Here is a 17,682-nt window from a genome sequence, read left to right on the forward strand (position 1 = left end):
CTCCACCTACTAACATGTTTATCTTCTGGCAACTGGTTCTCTATTTATCACAACGTGGTTCTTTTTTTTTTTTTTTTTTCAAATTGAGATATAGAATATGCATAATAGAATATGCAACGTTATAAAGTATATAGTGCAATGGTATACTTTGATAGACAGTAATCACTGCTAATTCCAGAACATTGTCATCACCCCCCTCAAAAGAAATACCATACCCATCAGCCTTTACTCCCCATTCTCCCCTCCCCCCAGGCCCCTGGCAACAACTAATTTACCTTCTGCCCCTATGGATTTGCCTATTCTGGACATTTCATCGAAATGTGTGTCTAGTTTCTTTCACATAGCTTGTTGGCTTCAAGATTTATCCGGTTGTAGCATGTTTCAGTACTTCATTCTTTTTTTTAATGTTTATTTATTTTTGAAAGAGAGCGCCCACACAAGCGGGGAAGGGGCAGAGGGAGAGGGGGACAGAGGATCCAAAACCACAGAGCCTGATGTAGAGCTCGAACTCATGAACTGTGAGATGACGACCTGAGCCAAAGTCAGATGCTTAACCGACTGAGCCACCCAGGTGCTCCAATCACATTTTGTTCATCCATTCATGAGTTATTGGACATTTGGATTGTTTTGACTTTTTGGCTCTTATGAATAATGCTGCTATGAGTATTCATGTGCAAGTTTTTGTGTGGTCATATGTTTTTAATTCTCTTGGGTACGTACCTAAGAGTGGAATTGCTGGGTCATGTAGTAACTCTATATTTAACCCTTTTGAGGAACTGCCAAACTGTTTTCCACAGTGACTGCACCATCTTACATTCCCACCAATGTATGAAGATTCTGGTTTCCCCAAATCTTGCTACCACTTATCATTGTCTCTCTGTTCGATCATAGCCATCTTAGTGAGTGTAGAGTAGTATCTCATTGTAGCTTTGATTTCTATTTCCCTAATGACCTAAGACATTGAGCATCTTTTCATGTGCTTATTGGCCATTCATGTATTTTCTTTGGCGAAATGTCTCTTCAAATCCTTTACCCATTTAAACATTAGATTATTTGTCTTTTTCCTGAGTTTTAAGAGTTCTTTATATATTCTGGATATTCTGGATACTAGACTTGTATCAGACATATGATAGTTTTGGGTTGTTTTTTTATTTTTAAATAAAGTCCAGCTTACCTATTTTTCCTTTGGTTTGTTGTGCTTTTTGTGTCATGTCTAAGAAACTGTTGCCTAAATCCAAGGTCATAAAGATTTCTCTCCTGAGAGTTTTATAGCTTGAGCTCTTCCATTTAGGTCTTTGACTCATTTTGAGTTAATATTTATATATGGTGTGAAGTGTAGGAATCCAACTCCATTATTTTGTATGGGGATATACGGTTGTCCCAGCATCATTTGAAAACACTAGTCTTCCCACATTGAATGGTGTTGGCACCCTTGTTGAAAATCAGTGGGCCATAAATGTGAGGATTTATTCCTGGACTGTCAGTTCTGTTCCATCAGCTTACATGTCTGTTCTTATGCCAGTACCACACCGTGATTACTGTAGTTTTGAAGTAGGTTTTGAAACCAGGGCGTGTGAGTCTCCCCATTTGGTTGTTCTTTGTCAAAATCGTTTTGGAGCCCCTGGGTAGCTCAGTTGGTTAAGTGGCCGGCTCTTGATTTCAGCTCAGGTCATGACCTCACGGTTTGTGAGATGGAACCCCGTGTTGCCATCTGCACTGACAGCATGGAGCCTGCTTGGGATGCTCCCTCTCTTTCTCCCTCTGCCCCTCCCCTGCTCACACTTTTCCCCACTCACACTCGCTCATGTTTGCTCTTCTGCACGGGTGTGTATGCTCGCTGTCTCTCAAAATGAATAGATAAACTTTTTTTTTTTTTAAAGATCATTTTGGGCTATTCTCGGTCCCTTGAATTGACATACAGATTTTAGAATTAGCTTGCCAATATTTGGAAAGAAGTCAGTTGGGGTTTTGATAGGGATTATACTGAAACCACAGTTCAATCTGGGGTATAGTGCCATTTTAACAATATTTTCCTCTGATCCGTGAACATGGCATATCTTTACATTTATTTCAATCTTCTTTAATTTCTTTCAACAACGTTTTGTGGTTTTTAGTGTGATTCTTGCACTTCTTTGGTTAAATGTTTTCCTAAGTATTTTATTCTTTTGAGTACTGTTATACATGGAATTGTTTTCTTAATTTCATCTTTGGAATAGTCATTGCTGATGTATAGAAATAAAGCTAATTTTTACATATCGATCTTGTGTCCTGTAACCTTGCTGAACTCATTTATTAGTGCTAAGGTTTTTTTTCTACATTCCCAGGAATATGTCTTGTGGTCTTCTAGTTACCCAGGAAGATGTTGGAGCATTTCAAAGTCCCTATGGACATCTCATTTCTCAGCTTTTCCCTTTTAGGCTTTTTGTTTAGGCTATTTTTTGTCTTGTGATCAATTGCCTCACATAGCTGCCAGATTAAAACATTTATCTATAATTGTTTTCAAAAAAATGCCCCTTGGGAAGAGGCTATTTTAGCACTGTGCAGTTCTCAGTGAGGTCAAGGGCAAGGCTTTCAAGTGAAGTTTTTTAGGGACCCCACTAGACAGGTAAAACAATGACAGTTTGTTCTTTGGGAATGAGGCTTTAAGGAACTTCAGCTCCATTTTGTTCCCCTGGGATGCGGGCAATTTTTAAGGCTATCATCAGGATGGAGAGCAGAGGTTGAGGACAAGTTAAAACAACAGAGCTCACTGTTCTTATAGAAATTAGTAATTTTTTCTTTAATACATGCTCTCCGGGTTGCTGCAAGCCCATTGGTTAAAATTTCCAAAGTTCTGAGAAAGTTGATTTTGACCATTTTTGCTAGTTGTTGTTGTTGTTGTTGTTGTTGTTGTTGCTTTTACGGAAGGATGAATTTTCAGACGTCCTACCTTTCTCATTTTCACTGATTCACCTGTAACAGGGCTTTAAAATCTCTAAAGTCTCAGGGCACCTGGGTGGCTCAGTTAACTGCCTGACTCTTGATTTCGGCTCAGGTCATGATCTTGCGGTCATGGGATCAAGCCCCATGTCAGGCTCTGCACTGGGCATGGAGCCTGCTTGGGATTCTCTCTCTCTCTCTTCCTCTGCCTCTCCTGCACTCATACTCTTGTACTCTCTCTCTCAAAAAATAGAATAAAAAAATAAGAAATGAAATCTCTAAAGTCTCAATGATCACAGGCTAATTAAATACTTAATCATGGGAGATGATTAGAGGAAAGGAATAAAAGTAGAAAATGTAATTCTTAGAGAAGCTCTCCCAGATGGAGAGATGAAGTTCAGCAAAGTGTTTCTATATTTAATGCTCTCAAAGTTAAGTTTAAGGTAACGGCTATTTTAAACCCCCTTTTTTTCATACAATTTAAATACAGGCTTTGGAGTCAGAACTGAGTTCAGATTCCATCTCTGCTTCTTGACTGGCTTGACAAACTGGGACAAATTATACAACCTCTCTGTACTTCAGTTTCCTCACTTGTAAAATGGGGTAATGATGTGTCTATCACATAAGGTTATTGTGAGGTTTAAATGTGAAATGCTGATCACAGATGCCCTATAGCTCAATAGTATCGGTTGTGATGATTATCCTTATAATTTTGCAAAAGTACAGTGATGATTCTTGAGCAGAGTCAACCTAAAGGCAGATTTTCTTTTCTTTCTTCCTGTTTCCTTCACTTTATTTTTGCTGTAAAGAACTGAGAAGAAAATCTACTCAGCATTTTGGAATAAAAACTTGTGTCAAGCAGTGACAAAATGTTATTTATTCAACAAGCCTTCACTAAGTAACTAGTAAATAACAAGCACTCTGTCAGGCACAGGGACAAAAATGACAATAGAGTATGGTCCCTGCCCTCAGGGAGCTGGCAGTCCAGGAGATGGATAAGGAAACGGGATCATATGCCACCTAACAAAGGCTGTCATAGGAGAATGAATACACATGGTGGGGGTATAGCTTTCACCATTTCCTCTTAGATTAATCCCTTTGTCTTTAGCCCCCAAACTGAGGAATTGGTCCTATTTTTGTCTTTAACCGGGTGTTTTAAACTGTGGAATTTTTTACATTTCTAGAGATAAAGGAAAAGCACCTAGAATTATAGAGGACACTAGAAACAGTATTTCCTACAGAGCCTGGGCTTCCTACCAGCATAGTCACTTCTAGGGTTTTCAGCCCAAAAAGTTCTTTGGCATATCTTTGCTTTGCTGTCCACGTAAAAAAAAAAAAAAAAAAAAAAAAAAAAATTTTTTTTTCTCTTTCTGTTCTCCACTTTATCGTCCAGAGAGCTGGGTAGTTCCCAAAGGAAGAGTGCTTTACAGATTCTAAGGGTGATTTATAGGCAAAGGCAGAAAATGATTAGTTTTAACCTTCCAGTTCCATACCCCCAAAATGAACATAAACTTTCATGGTAGTCATTACTGGAAATGCAGATCATTTTAATTCCATTGCATTTTTCAGAATTATCAGCCGTAACCCTCTGTCAGCTGTTGAAGATTCCTATCTTTTTAAGTTGCCAGCATTAAAATATTTGTAAGTATTGCAACAATCTCATGGCTCATGAGATGATTTCTGATCTTTTTTGTTGTCATCAAAAGATTAAGTATTTTGCGTTTTGGTTAAAAAGTCCTAATTTAAGTATTAACTGGGTTATTGAAATAAGCATTATTAGCAAAGAAAAAACGTATATGGGCAAGATAGCCTGCAGAGGAAGGCGTAGTAGTGAAGAACACATAAGAGACATGGGACTTGCAGATGTAGGTAGAAATACCATTTATCTCAAAGTGGAAAGTGGAGTAAGGTGTATATTAAAAGAAAAAAAGACTAATCAAGAGAGGTGGATGCAATTGAGAATGAAAATGAGGATAAGAGTAAAAAGGATTGTACTGTTGAGCACCAAGGTGATTAATTTGATGATGCACATAAAATGTCTTCATTGGGAGTTTTCTGAAATTATTGTCCATAGCAAGAAAACTCTTGAGCTGACTTGACAAAGAAGCCAGAATCGAAGTAACCACATGTTGTTAAGTATCTTTTTAGGTACAGAATTTTTATCCTTGGGTTCAAATCACGCATGTTTGGGCTTTCTCCTTCAGAGACATGGGATCAACACAGGTGTCACTTACAACAGTTGAGAGCATCCTCATGATGACCCTTGAATTTGGAAACACTGTAAGTTGATTTTTCTTATGTGTATTTTCACTTAGTTGTTGATTTAGATTTGTTTTATTGTCTTCTTAAGTCAGATTTATTGAGGTATAAAATTTACTCTTTTTAAGCGTACAGTTTGATGAGTTTTGACAAACGTGTAGTTATGTAAGCACCACCACATTTGAGACGTAGACCATTTCTGTCACCCCAAAAGGCCCCTATGTGCCTTTGCAGCCAATCCCCTTTTGTCACCACCAGCCCTGGCAACCACCAACCTAATTTTTGTCCCTATAGTTTTGCCTTCTCCACAGTGTCTTATAAATGAAATCATACAAGGGGCACCTGGGTGGCTCGGGCAGTTAAGCGTCCGACTTCAGCTCAGGTCATGATCTCGCGGTTCGTGAGTTCAAGCCCTGCATCGGACTCTGTCCTGACAGCTCAGAGCCTGGAGCCTGCTTCGGATTCTGTGTCTCCCTGTCTCTCTACCCCTTCCCCATTTGCCCTCCATCTCTCTCTCTCTCTCAAAAATAAATGAACATTAAAAAAAATAAATAAATGAAATCATACAGTATGCAGTCTTCTGTGATTGGTTCCTTTCAGCATAATCCTTTTGAGATTCATCCATGTGTTTTTTTAACTTTTTTAACGTTTATTTATTTTTGAGAAACAGAGAGCATAAGCAGGAGAGGGGGAGAGAGAGAGAGAGAGAGAGAGACAGACAGACAGACACACACAGAACCCGAAGCAGGCTCCAGGCTCTGTCAGCGCAGAGCCCAATACAGGGCATGAACCTGCGGAACATGAGATCATGGCCTGAGCCAAAGTCGGTCACTTATCTGACTGAGCCACCCAGGCACCCCAGAGACTCATCCATGTGTTTGCACATGTCAGTAGTTCATTTCCTTTTTATTGCCGAGTAGTATTGCAGTTGTGAGGATATACCAGTTTGTTTATGCGTTCATCAGTTAATGGGCATTTGAGTTGTTTCTAGCTTTTTGGCCTTTATGAATAAAGTTGCTTAAAACACTTACATGCAGGTCTTCGTATGAGCATATGTTTTCATTGGGGGAGGGGGGGGAGGGGGTAAAATACCTAATGGCAGGATTGCTACATCATATGCTAAGTGTATATTTAACTGTTTAAGAAACTGCTTACCTGTTTTCTAAAGTGGATGTACCATTTTGCATTCCAGCCTGCAGTATATGAGATCTTCTATCTATCCTTTCTTCTAATGTCTTGATCTATTTTTCATAAGGTGAATGTTGGCCTTAAAATTGAGTTGGGAAGTAGTCCCCTCTCTTCAATTCTCTAGTACAGTTTGTGCAGAATTGGCATTGTGTTTTCCTTAAATGTTTGCTAGAATTCACCAGTGAAGCCATGTGGGCTTGAAGCTTTCTTTGTGAGAAAGTGTTAAACTACAGATTTTATTTTTGTAATAGTGCTACTTAAATTACATACTTATTTTTTGGAGTAGTTCATGTCTTTCAGGGAATCTATTTCATCTTGAAGTTATTGACATAAAGTATTTTATAATGTTCCCTTATTATCCTTTTAGTATCTGTAGAATTGTAGTGATGTCATTCCTCTCATTTTTGATATTGATAATTTGTGTCTTCTCTTGTCTTTTCTTGATAAATCTGGCCAGAAGTTTATCAGTTTTACTTATCTTCTCTAAAAAGTGCCTTTTCATTACACTGACTTCTCTATTTTTGTTTTCCTTTTTAAAAATTTCTGCTTTGATCTTCATCATTCCATTTTCTCTCCTTACTCAGTGATGAATTTCCTTTTCTTTTTCTAGTTTCTTCAAAGTGGACACTGGGGGGGGGGGGGGGGCGCCTGGGTGGCGCAGTCGGTTAAGCGTCCGACTTCAGCCAGGTCACGATCTCGCGGTCCGTGAGTTTGAGCCCCGCGTCGGGCTCTGCGCTGATGGCTCGGAGCCTGGAGCCTGTTTCCGATTCTGTGTCTCCCTCTCTCTCTGCCCCTCCCCCGTTCATGCTCTGTCTCTCTCTGTCCCAAAAATAATAAATAAACGTTAAAAAAAAAAAAACTTAAAAAAAAAAAAGTGGACACTGGGGAAGATGAATACTATATGAGCAACATCCCACATGTTGACATGTGTTTTCAGTTTCAGTCGGTACAAAATCGTTTTTAATATCCATTTTGACTTATTTGACCAATAGGGTTCCTTAGGAGTGTGTTGGTTAGTTTCTAAATATTTGGAGATTTTACAGATCTGTTAATTTGTTATTTAATTCCATTGTGGTCACAGAACAATATGTTGGATGACTGAAATCCTTTTAAATTTATTGAGGCTTGTTTTATAGCCAATGAATTCTGGTAATAGATGAGAATATGGTCTATTTTGATAAATATTATGTGCCCACTTGAAAAAAAATATGTAGTCTGCTGATTTGGTGTGGAGTATTCTATAAATGTCAACTAGGTCAAGTAGGTTGGTAGTATTTTTCAAGTCTGATGTATCATTACTCATTTTCTATATATTTTTTCTGTCAATTATTGAGAGAGGGATATTGAAATCTCCAACTATAATTGTGTACTTTTGTGTCTCTCTTTCCTATTCTCCTTAATATATTTGGAAGTTCTATTATCAGATACATAAATTTTTAAGTTATGTCTTTTCTATTAGTTGACATTTCTATCACAATGGAATAACCTCATTTATCCCTGGTAATATCTTCGCTTTGAAATTGACTTTGTCCTATAGTAAATATAGCCACTCAAGGTTTCGTTTGATTAGTGTTAGCAAAGCATAATTTCTTCCATATTTTTAACCTACTTATATCTTTGTATTGAAGATGAATCTTATAGACAGCATATAGTTGGCTTTTGCTTTTTTATCCAGTATGACAACTCTATCTTTTAATTAGGTGATTGCACCATTTATAGTTAATGTAATTATTTATAGGATTACATTTAAAGCTACTGTCTACTCTTTCTATGTATCCCATCTGTTCTTTGTTTCTTTTCTTTTTCTTTTTCTTCCTGCTCTTGGGTTGATTTAGTACGTTTTATTATTTTTTGGTGGGGGGATAAATAGTTACAACTCAGGTTTTGTTATTTTAGTAGCTGTTTAATGGTTTGTAGTGTTCATGTTTAACTTATCACAGTCTATCTTCAAATGATATGATATGATTTCATGAATAGTATAAGAACCTTACAATAAATAGTGTACTTCCATTGTTCCCCTCCTGACCTTTGTGCTATTGTTTTCATACGTTTTACTTTTAGCACACCATATTATTTTTTTTGTTTAAATAGTCAATTATCTTTTTTTATTTTTTATTTTTGAGAGAGACAGAGTGCAAGTGGGGGAGGGGCAGAGAGAGAGGGAGACACAGAATCTGAAGCAGGCTCCAGGCTCTGAGCTGTAGACACAGAGCCTGATGTGGGGCCTGAAATCACAGACTATGAGATCATGACCTGAGCTGAAGTCAGATGCTTAACTGACTGAGCCACCTGGGTGCCCCTCAATTATCTCTTTTATTGAAGTATATATAGATCATGTAATATTAAATTAGTTTCAGGTGTACAACACAGTGATCTTTTATATACATTATGAAATGCTCACCACAATAAGTATATTACAGTATTATTGACGATATTCCCTATGCTGTACTTTTCATCTGGTGACTTATTTATTTTATAACTGCAAGTTTGTACCTCTTAACCCTTTTCACTCATTTTGTCCATATCCCTAGTTTGTTCTCCATATTTACAAGTGTTTTCTCTTTTTTGTTGTTGTTTATTCATTCATTTGGTTTTTTGTTTATTTTTTGTTTATTTTTTACCTTGTTTTATATTTTATTTTTTATTTATTTATTTTTTTAATATATGAAATTTATTGTCAAATTGGTTTCCATACAACACCCAGTGCTCATCCCAAAAGGTGCCCTCCTCAATACCCATCACCCACCCTCCCCTCCCTCCCACCCCCCATCAACCCTCAGTTTGTTCTCAGTTTTTAACAGTCTCTTATGCTTTGGCTCTCTCCCACTCTAACCTCTTTTTTTTTTTTTTTCCTTCCCCTCCCCCATGGGTTTCTGTTAAGTTTCTCAGGATCCACATAAGAGTGAAATCATATGGTATCTGTCTTTCTCTGTATGGCTTATTTCACTTAGCATCACACTCTCCAGTTCCATCCACGTTGCTACAAAAGGCCATATTTCATTTTTTCTCATTGCCACGTAGTATTCCATTGTGTATATAAACCACAATTTCTTTATCCATTCATCAGTTGATGGACATTTAGGCTCTTTCCATCATTTGGCTATTGTTGAGAGTGCTGCTATAAACATTGGGGTACAAGTGCCCCTATGCATCAGTACTCCTGTATCCCTTGGATAAATTCCTAGCAGTGCTATTGCTGGGTCATAGGGTAGGTCTATTTTTAATTTTCTGAGGAACCTCCACACTGCTTTCCAGAGCGGCTGCACCAATTTGCATTCCCACCAACAGTGCAAGAGGGTTCCCGTTTCTCCACATCCTCTCCAGCATCTACAGTCTCCCGATTTGTTCATTTTGGCCACTCTGACTGGCGTGAGGTGATATCTGAGTGTGGTTTTGATTTGTATTTCCCTGATAAGGAGCGACGTTGAACATCTTTTCATGTGCCTGTTGGCCATCCGGATGTCTTCTTTAGAGAAGTGTCTATTCATGTTTTCTGCCCATTTCTTCACTGGGTTATTTGCTTTTCGGGTGTGGAGTTTGGTGAGCTCTTTATAGATTTTGGATACTAGCCCTTTGTCCGATATGTCATTTGCAAATATCTTTTCCCATTCCGTTGGTTGCCTTTTAGTTTTGTTGGTTGTTTCCTTTGCTGTGCAGAAGCGTTTTATCTTCATAAGGTCCCAGTAATTCACTTTTGCTTTTAATTCCCTTGCCTTTGGGGATGTGTCGAGTAAGAGATTGCTACGGCTGAGGTCAGAGAGGTCTTTTCCTGCTTTCTCCTCTAAGGTTTTGATGGTTTCCTGTCTCCCATTCAGGTCCTTTATCCATTTTAAGTTTATTTTTGTGAATGGTGTGAGAAAGTGGTCTAGTTTCATTCTTCTGCATGTTGCTGTCCAGTTCTCCCAGCACCATTTGTTAAAGAGACTGTCTTTTTTCCATTGGATGTTCTTTCCTGCTTTGTCAAAGATGAGTTGGCCATACGTTTGTGGGTCTAGTTCTGGGGTTTCTATTCTATTCCATTGGTCTATGTGTCTGTTTTTGTGCCAATACCATGCTGTCTTGATGATGACAGCTTTGTAGTAGAGGCTAAAGTCTGGGATTGTGGTGCCTCCTGCTTTGGTCTTCTTCTTCAAAATTACTTTGGCTATTCGGGGCCTTTTGTGGTTCCATATGAATTTTAGGATTGCTTGTTCTAGTTTCGAGAAGAATGCTGGTGCAATTTTGATTGGGATTGCATTGAATGTGTAGATAGCTTTGGGTAGTATGGACATTTTGACAATATTTATTCTTCCAATCCATGAGCAGGGAATGTCTTTCCATTTCTTTAAATCTTCAATTACCTTCATAAGTTTCCTATAGTTTTCAGCATGCAGATCTTTTACATCTTTGGTTAGATTTATTCCTAGGTATTTTATGCTTCTTGCTGCAATTGTGAATGGGATCAGTTTCTTTATTTGTCTCTCTGTTGCTTCATTGTTAGTGTATAAGAATGCAACTGATTTCTGTACATTGATTTTGTATCCTGCAACTTTGCTGAATTCATGTATCAGTTCTAGCAGACTTTGGTGGAGTCTATCGGATTTTCCATGTATAATATCATGTCATCTGCAAAAAGCGAAAGCTTGACTTCATCTTTGCCAATTTTGATGCCTTTGATTTCCTTTTGTTGTCTGATTGCTGATGCTAGAACTTCCAGCACTATGTTAAACAACAGCGGTGAGAGTGGGCATCCCTGTCGTGTTCCTGATCTCAGGGAAAAAGCTCTAGTTTTTCCCCGTTGAGGATGATGTTAGCTGTGGGCTTTTCATAAATGGCTTTTATGATCTTTAAGTATGTTCCTTCCATCCCGACTGTCTCAAGGGTTTTTATTAAAAAAGGGTGCTGGATTTTGTCAAAGGCCTTTTCTGCATCGATTGACAGGATCATATGGTTCTTCTCTTTTTTTTTTTTTTGTTAATGTGATGTATCACGTTGATTGATTTGCGAGTGTTGAACCAGCCCTGCACCCCAGGAATGAATCCCACTTGGTCATGGTGAATAATTCTTTTTATATGCCGTTGAATTCGATTTGCCAGTATCTTATTGAGAATTTTTGCATCCATATTCATCAGGGATATTGGCCTGTAGTTCTCTTTTTTTACTGGGTCTCTGTCTGGTTTAGGAATCAAAGTAATACTGGCTTCATAGAATGAGTCTGGAAGTTTTCCTTCCCCTTCTATTTTTTGGAATAGCTTGAGAAGGATAGGTATTATCTCTGCTTTAAACGTCTGGTAGAACTCCCCTGGGAAGCCGTCTGGTCCTGGACTCTTATTTGTTGGGAGATTTTTGATAACCGATTCAATTTCTTTGCTGGTTATGGGTCTGCTCAAGCTTTCTATTTCCTCCTGATTGAGTTTTGGAAGAGTGTGGGTGTTTAGGAATTTGTCCATTTCTTCCAGGTTGCCCAATTTGTTGGCATATAATTTTTCATAGTATTCCCTGATAATTGTTTGTATCTCTGAGGGATTGGTTGTAATAATTCCATTTTCATTCATGATTTTATCTATTTGGGTCATCTCCCTTTTCTTTTTGAGAAGCCTGGCTAGAGGTTTGTCAATTTTGTTTATTTTTTCAAAAAACCAACTCTTGGTTTCGTTGATCTGCTCTACAGTTTTTTTAGACTCTCTATTGTTTATTTCTGCTCTGATCTTTATTATTTCTCTTCTTCTGCTGGGTTTAGGCTGCCTTCGCTGTTCTGCTTCTATTTCCTTTAGGTGTGCTGTTAGATTATGTATTTGGGATTTTTCTTGTTTCTTGAGATAGGCCTGGATTGCAATGTATTTTCCTCTCAGGACTGCCTTCGCTGCGTCCCAAAGCGTTTGGATTGTTGTATTTTCATTTTCGCTTGTTTCCATATATTTTTTACTTTCTTCTCTAATTGCCTGGCTGACCCACACATTCTTTAGTAGGGTGTTCTTTAACCTCCATGCTTTTGGAGGTTTTCCAGACTTTTTCCTGTGGTTGATTTCAAGCTTCATAGCATTGTGGTCTGAAAGTATGCATGGTATAATTTCAATTCTTGTAAACTTATGAAGGGCTGTTTTGTGACCCAGTATATGATCTATCTTGGAGAATGTTGCATGTGCACTCGAGAAGAAAGTATATTCTGTTGCTTTGGGATGCAGAGTTCTAAATAATCTGTCAAGTCCATCTGATCCAATGTCTCATTCAGGGCCCTTGTTTCTTTATTGACCGTGTGTCTAGATGATCTATCCATTTCTGTAAGTGGAGTGTTAAAGTTCCCTGCAATTACCACATTCTTATCAATAAGGTTGCTTATGTTTATGAGTAATTGTTTTATATATTTGGGGGCTCCGGTATTCGGCGCATAGACATTTATAATTGTTAGCTCTTCCTGATGGATAGACCCTGTAATTATTATATAATGCCCTTCTTCATCTCTTGTTACAGCCTTTAATTTAAAGTCTAGTTTGTCTGATACAAGTATGGCTACTCCAGCTTTCTTTTGGCTTCCAGTAGCATGATAAATAGTTCTCCATCCCCTCACTCTCAATTTAAAGGTGTCCTCAGGTCTAAAATGAGTCTCTTGTAGACAGCAAATAGATGGGTCTTGTTTTTTTATCCATTCTGATACCCTATGTCTTTTGGTTGGCGCATTTAATCCATTTACATTCAGTGTTATTATAGAAAGATACGGGTTTAGAGTCATTGTGATGTCTGTATGTTTTATGCTTGTAGCGATGTCTCTGGTACTTTGTCTCACAGGGTCCCCCTTAGGATCTCTTGTAGGGCTGGTTTAGTGGTGACAAATTCCTTCAGTTTTTGTTTGTTTGGGAAGACCTTTATCTCTCCTTCTATTCTAAATGACAGACTTGCTGGATAAAGGATTCTCGGCTGCATACTTTTTCTGTTTAGCACACTGAAGATCTCGTGCCAATTCTTTCTGGCCTGCCAAGTTTCAAAAGAGAGATCAGTCACGAGTCTTATAGGTCTCCCTTTATATGTGAGGGCACGTTTATCCCTTGCTGCTTTCAGAATTTTCTCTTTATCCTTGTATTTTGCCAGTTTCACTATGATATGTCGTGCAGAAGATCGATTCAAGTTACGTCTGAAGGGAGTTCTCTGTGCCTCTTGGATTTCAATGCCTTTTTCCTTCCCCAGTTCAGGGAAGTTCTCAGTTATAATTTCTTCAAGTACCCCTTCAGCACCTTTCCCTCTCTCTTCCTCCTCTGGGATACCAATTATGCGTATATTATTTCTTTTTAGTGTATCGCTCAGTTCTCTAATTTTCCCCTCATACTCCTGGATTTTTTTATCTCTCTTTCTCTCAGCTTCCTCTTTTTCCATAACTTTATCCTCTAGTTCACCTATTCTCTCCTCTGCCTCTTCAATCCGAGCTGTCGTCGTTTCCATTTTGTTTTGCATTTCGTTTAAAGCGCTTTTCAGCTCCTCGTGACTGTTCCTTAGTCCCTTGATCTCTGTAGCAAGAGATTCTCTGCTGTCCTCCATACTGTTTGCAAGCCCAGCGATTAATTTTATGACTATTATTCTAAATTCACTTTCTGTTATATTATTTAAATCCTTTTTGATCAGTTCATTAGCTGTTGTTATTTCCTGGAGATGCTTCTGAGGGGAATTCTTCCGCTTGGTCATTTTGGGTAGTCCCTGGAGTGGTGAGGACCTGCAGGGCGCTTCCCCTGTGCTGTGGTGTATAACTGGAGTTGGTGGGCGGGGCCGCAGTCCGACCTGATGTCTGCCCCCAGCCCACCGCTGGGGCCACAGTCAGACTGGTGTGTGCCTTCTCTTCTCCTCTCCTAGGGGCGGGATTCACTGTAGGGTGGCGTGGCCCATCTGGGCTACTTGCACACTGCCAGGCTTGTGATGCTGGGGATCTGGCGTATTAGCTGGGGTGGGTAGGCAACGTGGGTAGGCGTATTAGCTGGGGTGGGCAGGAGGGGCAGGCTTAGCTCGCTTCTCCTTAGGTGATCCACTTCAGGAGGGGCCCCTCTTCTGTGGGCCTCTCATCTGCGCTTGGCTCCGGAGACTCCGTTCTGCTAATCCTCTGGCGGCTTTCTGGGTTATTTAGGCAGGTGTAGGTGGAATCTAAGTGATTAGGTCCCAAGTTTAAATGTCAAATCTTTCCAAAGAAATTGGAAACTGCCCAACCGCAGGAGAAGAGCCTAGACGAGGTTGAGAGTGTGGGGAAAAAGTTCCTGAGAGTGAACAAGGTCATCAAGGGCCCAAAGGGCATACGGAAAAGGCACTTAAAAGAACTGAGACGTCAGAACATCCAGAGGAAACAGAACGCCCAGCCGTCTGTGGAGAACATGGCCAAGGAAAGAAGGCTCAGGAGACCATCCCCAGGGGAGCTTCACGTGGCGCACAGGCCCAGCAAATTAATGGGAAGCTCCTTCAATACAGAGCCTTCGTTCGTAGAGGAGCACAAGGCAGCGGTCTCTTCTTTCCTGAAGCAATACTCTTTGGGCAGGCCTTCTGCCACCCCCGCTCCAAAATCCCCACCTGACGTGAAAAAAAAAATCAAAAGACTTCATGTACAGCGTTTTTGTTTTAGAAGATGCAAATGCTAGAGTTAGAAATATGAAGGCTTTCGGGCCAGCCTCACACCCCAGAAAAACACACCGCTTCCATAAAAGTCGCTCCCATGTGGTCCACAGAACACCCTAGGCCAAACTGAATCGAAAGTCCAGAAAGGAAAGTTCACTCAGTAATAGACAGCTGCTTGCAAAGAGGCCTCCATCCTCTGCAGTCAGGAGCCTCATAAATTCCCCTTCACGAGAGGATTTTTCATCTCCGGGAGAACTGAGTCCTCAGAAAAATCCTTTTCCAGAATTATTTGCTCCTTCAGGAACTTACAGAGAAAACACTACTGCAGAGAACGCTACTGCCCAAAATGTTTCTGACGAAAATATTTCTACAGGAAACACTACTGTGCCAGCACAAACCCTCCCTGAATTCACAAACCGTAAGAATCTTTCCACTGCTAATTCTACTGTTACTGCAGACAACTCTATGCCGACCGTTAAACAAACCAATGATACACAATGGGAATACCACAATGCGGGCACTGGCTTGCCCCCAAAAGCCACAGGCTTCACTGTGTCAAAGGTGATCTGTTTGAAATTCCGTTAAACCAGCAGCTACAGTCCCTCATCCCCAACAATGACGTGAGAAGCCTCATTTCTCATGTTATCCGGACTTTGAAAATGGACTGCTCTGAGACCCACATGCAGCTGGCCTGTGCCAAGCTCATCTCCAGAACAGGCCTCCTGATGAAGCTTCTCAGCGAGCAGCAAAAAGTAAAGGTGTCCAAGGCAGAGTGGGATACGGACCAATGGGAAAATGAGAACTATATCAGTGAGAGCACAGAAGTCCAGAGTGAACAGAGAGGGCAGGAGTCAAGGGAGGTGAGGATAAATCCCAAAATGTGGGGTCTCGACATTTAGGTGGTTTAGGACATGGACCCAAGCACAAGGACCAGGGGCTCCTAGTCCGGGTCTTGTCTTGGCCACATAATTTTGCCTAAGGCAGTGATCTGCCACTTTGCTCATTCAGGAAAGAGTGCCGCTGTTCCCAGAGTAGACAAAAAGAGGACCTAACATACAAGATACATAAATTCTTGAAGAAAATGCTAATGATTAAGATTACATATCACATTAGATTTGGTATATTCCTTAAGAACCTATAAGCGATTCATCGGAAAGAATGGGGTTTTAGAGTCGTTAAAGAATAGTTAACTTTCATCCTATCTCTGTTTTCTAAAAACATTGTTCTTTCCCTTTTTTTAGCTCACAAAAGAAGTTCCAGGCTATGGCTATAACAACAAACTCATCTTGGCAATATCTGTGACTGTAGTAGTGATGATTTTGATCATAGTTTTCTGTCTCATTGAGGTAAGGACAACAATTAATTCAGATTCCCAGACTATATTCCTTCTTTATAATAGATTCAGAACCCACAAACTGAAAATCAAAGCCACTCCCACCTATCACGACCTGATATCCCTCTTCAGTCTGGAGGAAGGAGATAGGCTTTGTCCTTTCATTGCAAAGTATATTCCAGGGATTTTAAAAGGAACCCCACTGCCGGGAGACATCTGTGGATTGTAACCAAGATAACAAGCCATTAGCTTGTTCTGAGACATTAGGTCTAAGAAGGCCACAGTTGACACGATAGTAAAATTTCTTCAACTCAAAAAAATTATGTCGATTCGATGCACTCACCAGTCATCCTCCTCCTACCACTGATTTCTTTCCTCGTTGGCTAAAATGGTGAGAGAGAAATAGTCTTCACCTTCATGGAGCTATCAGTCATCTCGGAAGAAAGGGCATGGCTTAGAGATAAAAGTGTCATCTTGTTGATTAATTAGATGTACCTACAGCTCTCTCCTCCACTTCGCAAGGCATTGTGTAGACAGGTTCAGTTAAAACCCTGCAGCTAAAATCCTGCATCAGGCTACTCAAAGCTTGTCATAATTACAGTTGCCTATTCCTGGAGCTTGCCTGTTTACCTTTTATTCAATTATGTATGAATTGAATATATATTCAATATATTTATTCAAATATACATATGCTTATTATATATATATGTATATGTATATATATATATATGTATATATATATATATATATATACATATATATATATTGCCATCTGTCATGGCAACCCTCCATTTCAGCCAAAGCAGCCCCCCACCATCCCCTAGTCAGACCATGCCCATTCCTACTTTTGTTGGTGACTTTGCCCACTTGAAATTCCTTTATTTCACTCTGCTGGTGGAAGTCCCATGAGCCTTCAAAAGCCAACTCGAGTTCATCTTTCTTCACAAAGCCTTCCCCGAATACTGTAATACTCCTGGACCTAGTCCTTCTGTGAGATTGTCACCATTTCTTAGGGTCTACAGTGACGCATTCCCCTCCCCTGATAACAAAAATATGCTAAACAGTTTGTTAAAAGGCAGCTCCTCAAGAGAGAAATATCAAGGTCATGGATCAGAGCAGAGATATGTAAGGCTTCCTGGTCTCTCAGACTCGAGTAAAGCCTGACTGGATGTATTAACTGCTAAGGAGAAACATGTCTGTCTTCTGGAGGGTTGGTCAGTAGTAAAGGCATAGAAATGGTGAGGAAGAGACCAACATGGGCAGTGCCCACCTAGCCTTGCCTAAGAGTAGAGATGGCACCTCAGGCAGCAGATGAGAGTCAGGCCCACCAGCCGGGCTGTGCCCGCGGGGCAGATGGATGGATCTAGCTACCTCAGTCCTTTCCATTAAACACTGGATTCAGCTAATTACTTTTCTTC

The 17,682-nt window shown here is 39.8% G+C and overlaps 1 protein-coding gene across 2 annotated transcripts in view; it reads left to right on the forward strand.

The window, feature by feature from the left end:
• Positions 1–17,682, forward strand: part of LOC147571499 (leucine-rich repeat-containing protein 37A2-like) — a 28,306-nt gene that overhangs the window by 5,705 nt on the left and 4,919 nt on the right. Inside the window, exons 2-4 of one of the 2 annotated variants that reach the window (XM_086696326.1) lie at positions 4,489–4,560; positions 5,124–5,199; positions 16,173–16,277. In XM_086696326.1, coding sequence (XP_086552452.1) covers positions 4,489–4,560; positions 5,124–5,199; positions 16,173–16,277 — 253 coding nt within the window. Of the gene's footprint in view, positions 1–4,488; positions 4,561–5,123; positions 5,200–14,371; positions 15,792–16,172; positions 16,278–17,682 lie in introns of those variants that run through there. The other variant, XM_086696325.1, reaches the window with a different exon arrangement.

Source organism: Puma concolor, unplaced genomic scaffold (assembly GCF_028749965.1).
Source record: "Puma concolor isolate L17-30 unplaced genomic scaffold, mPumCon1.1.hap2 unalloc_scaffold_24, whole genome shotgun sequence".
In the NCBI taxonomy this organism is placed as follows: domain Eukaryota; kingdom Metazoa; phylum Chordata; class Mammalia; order Carnivora; family Felidae; genus Puma; species Puma concolor.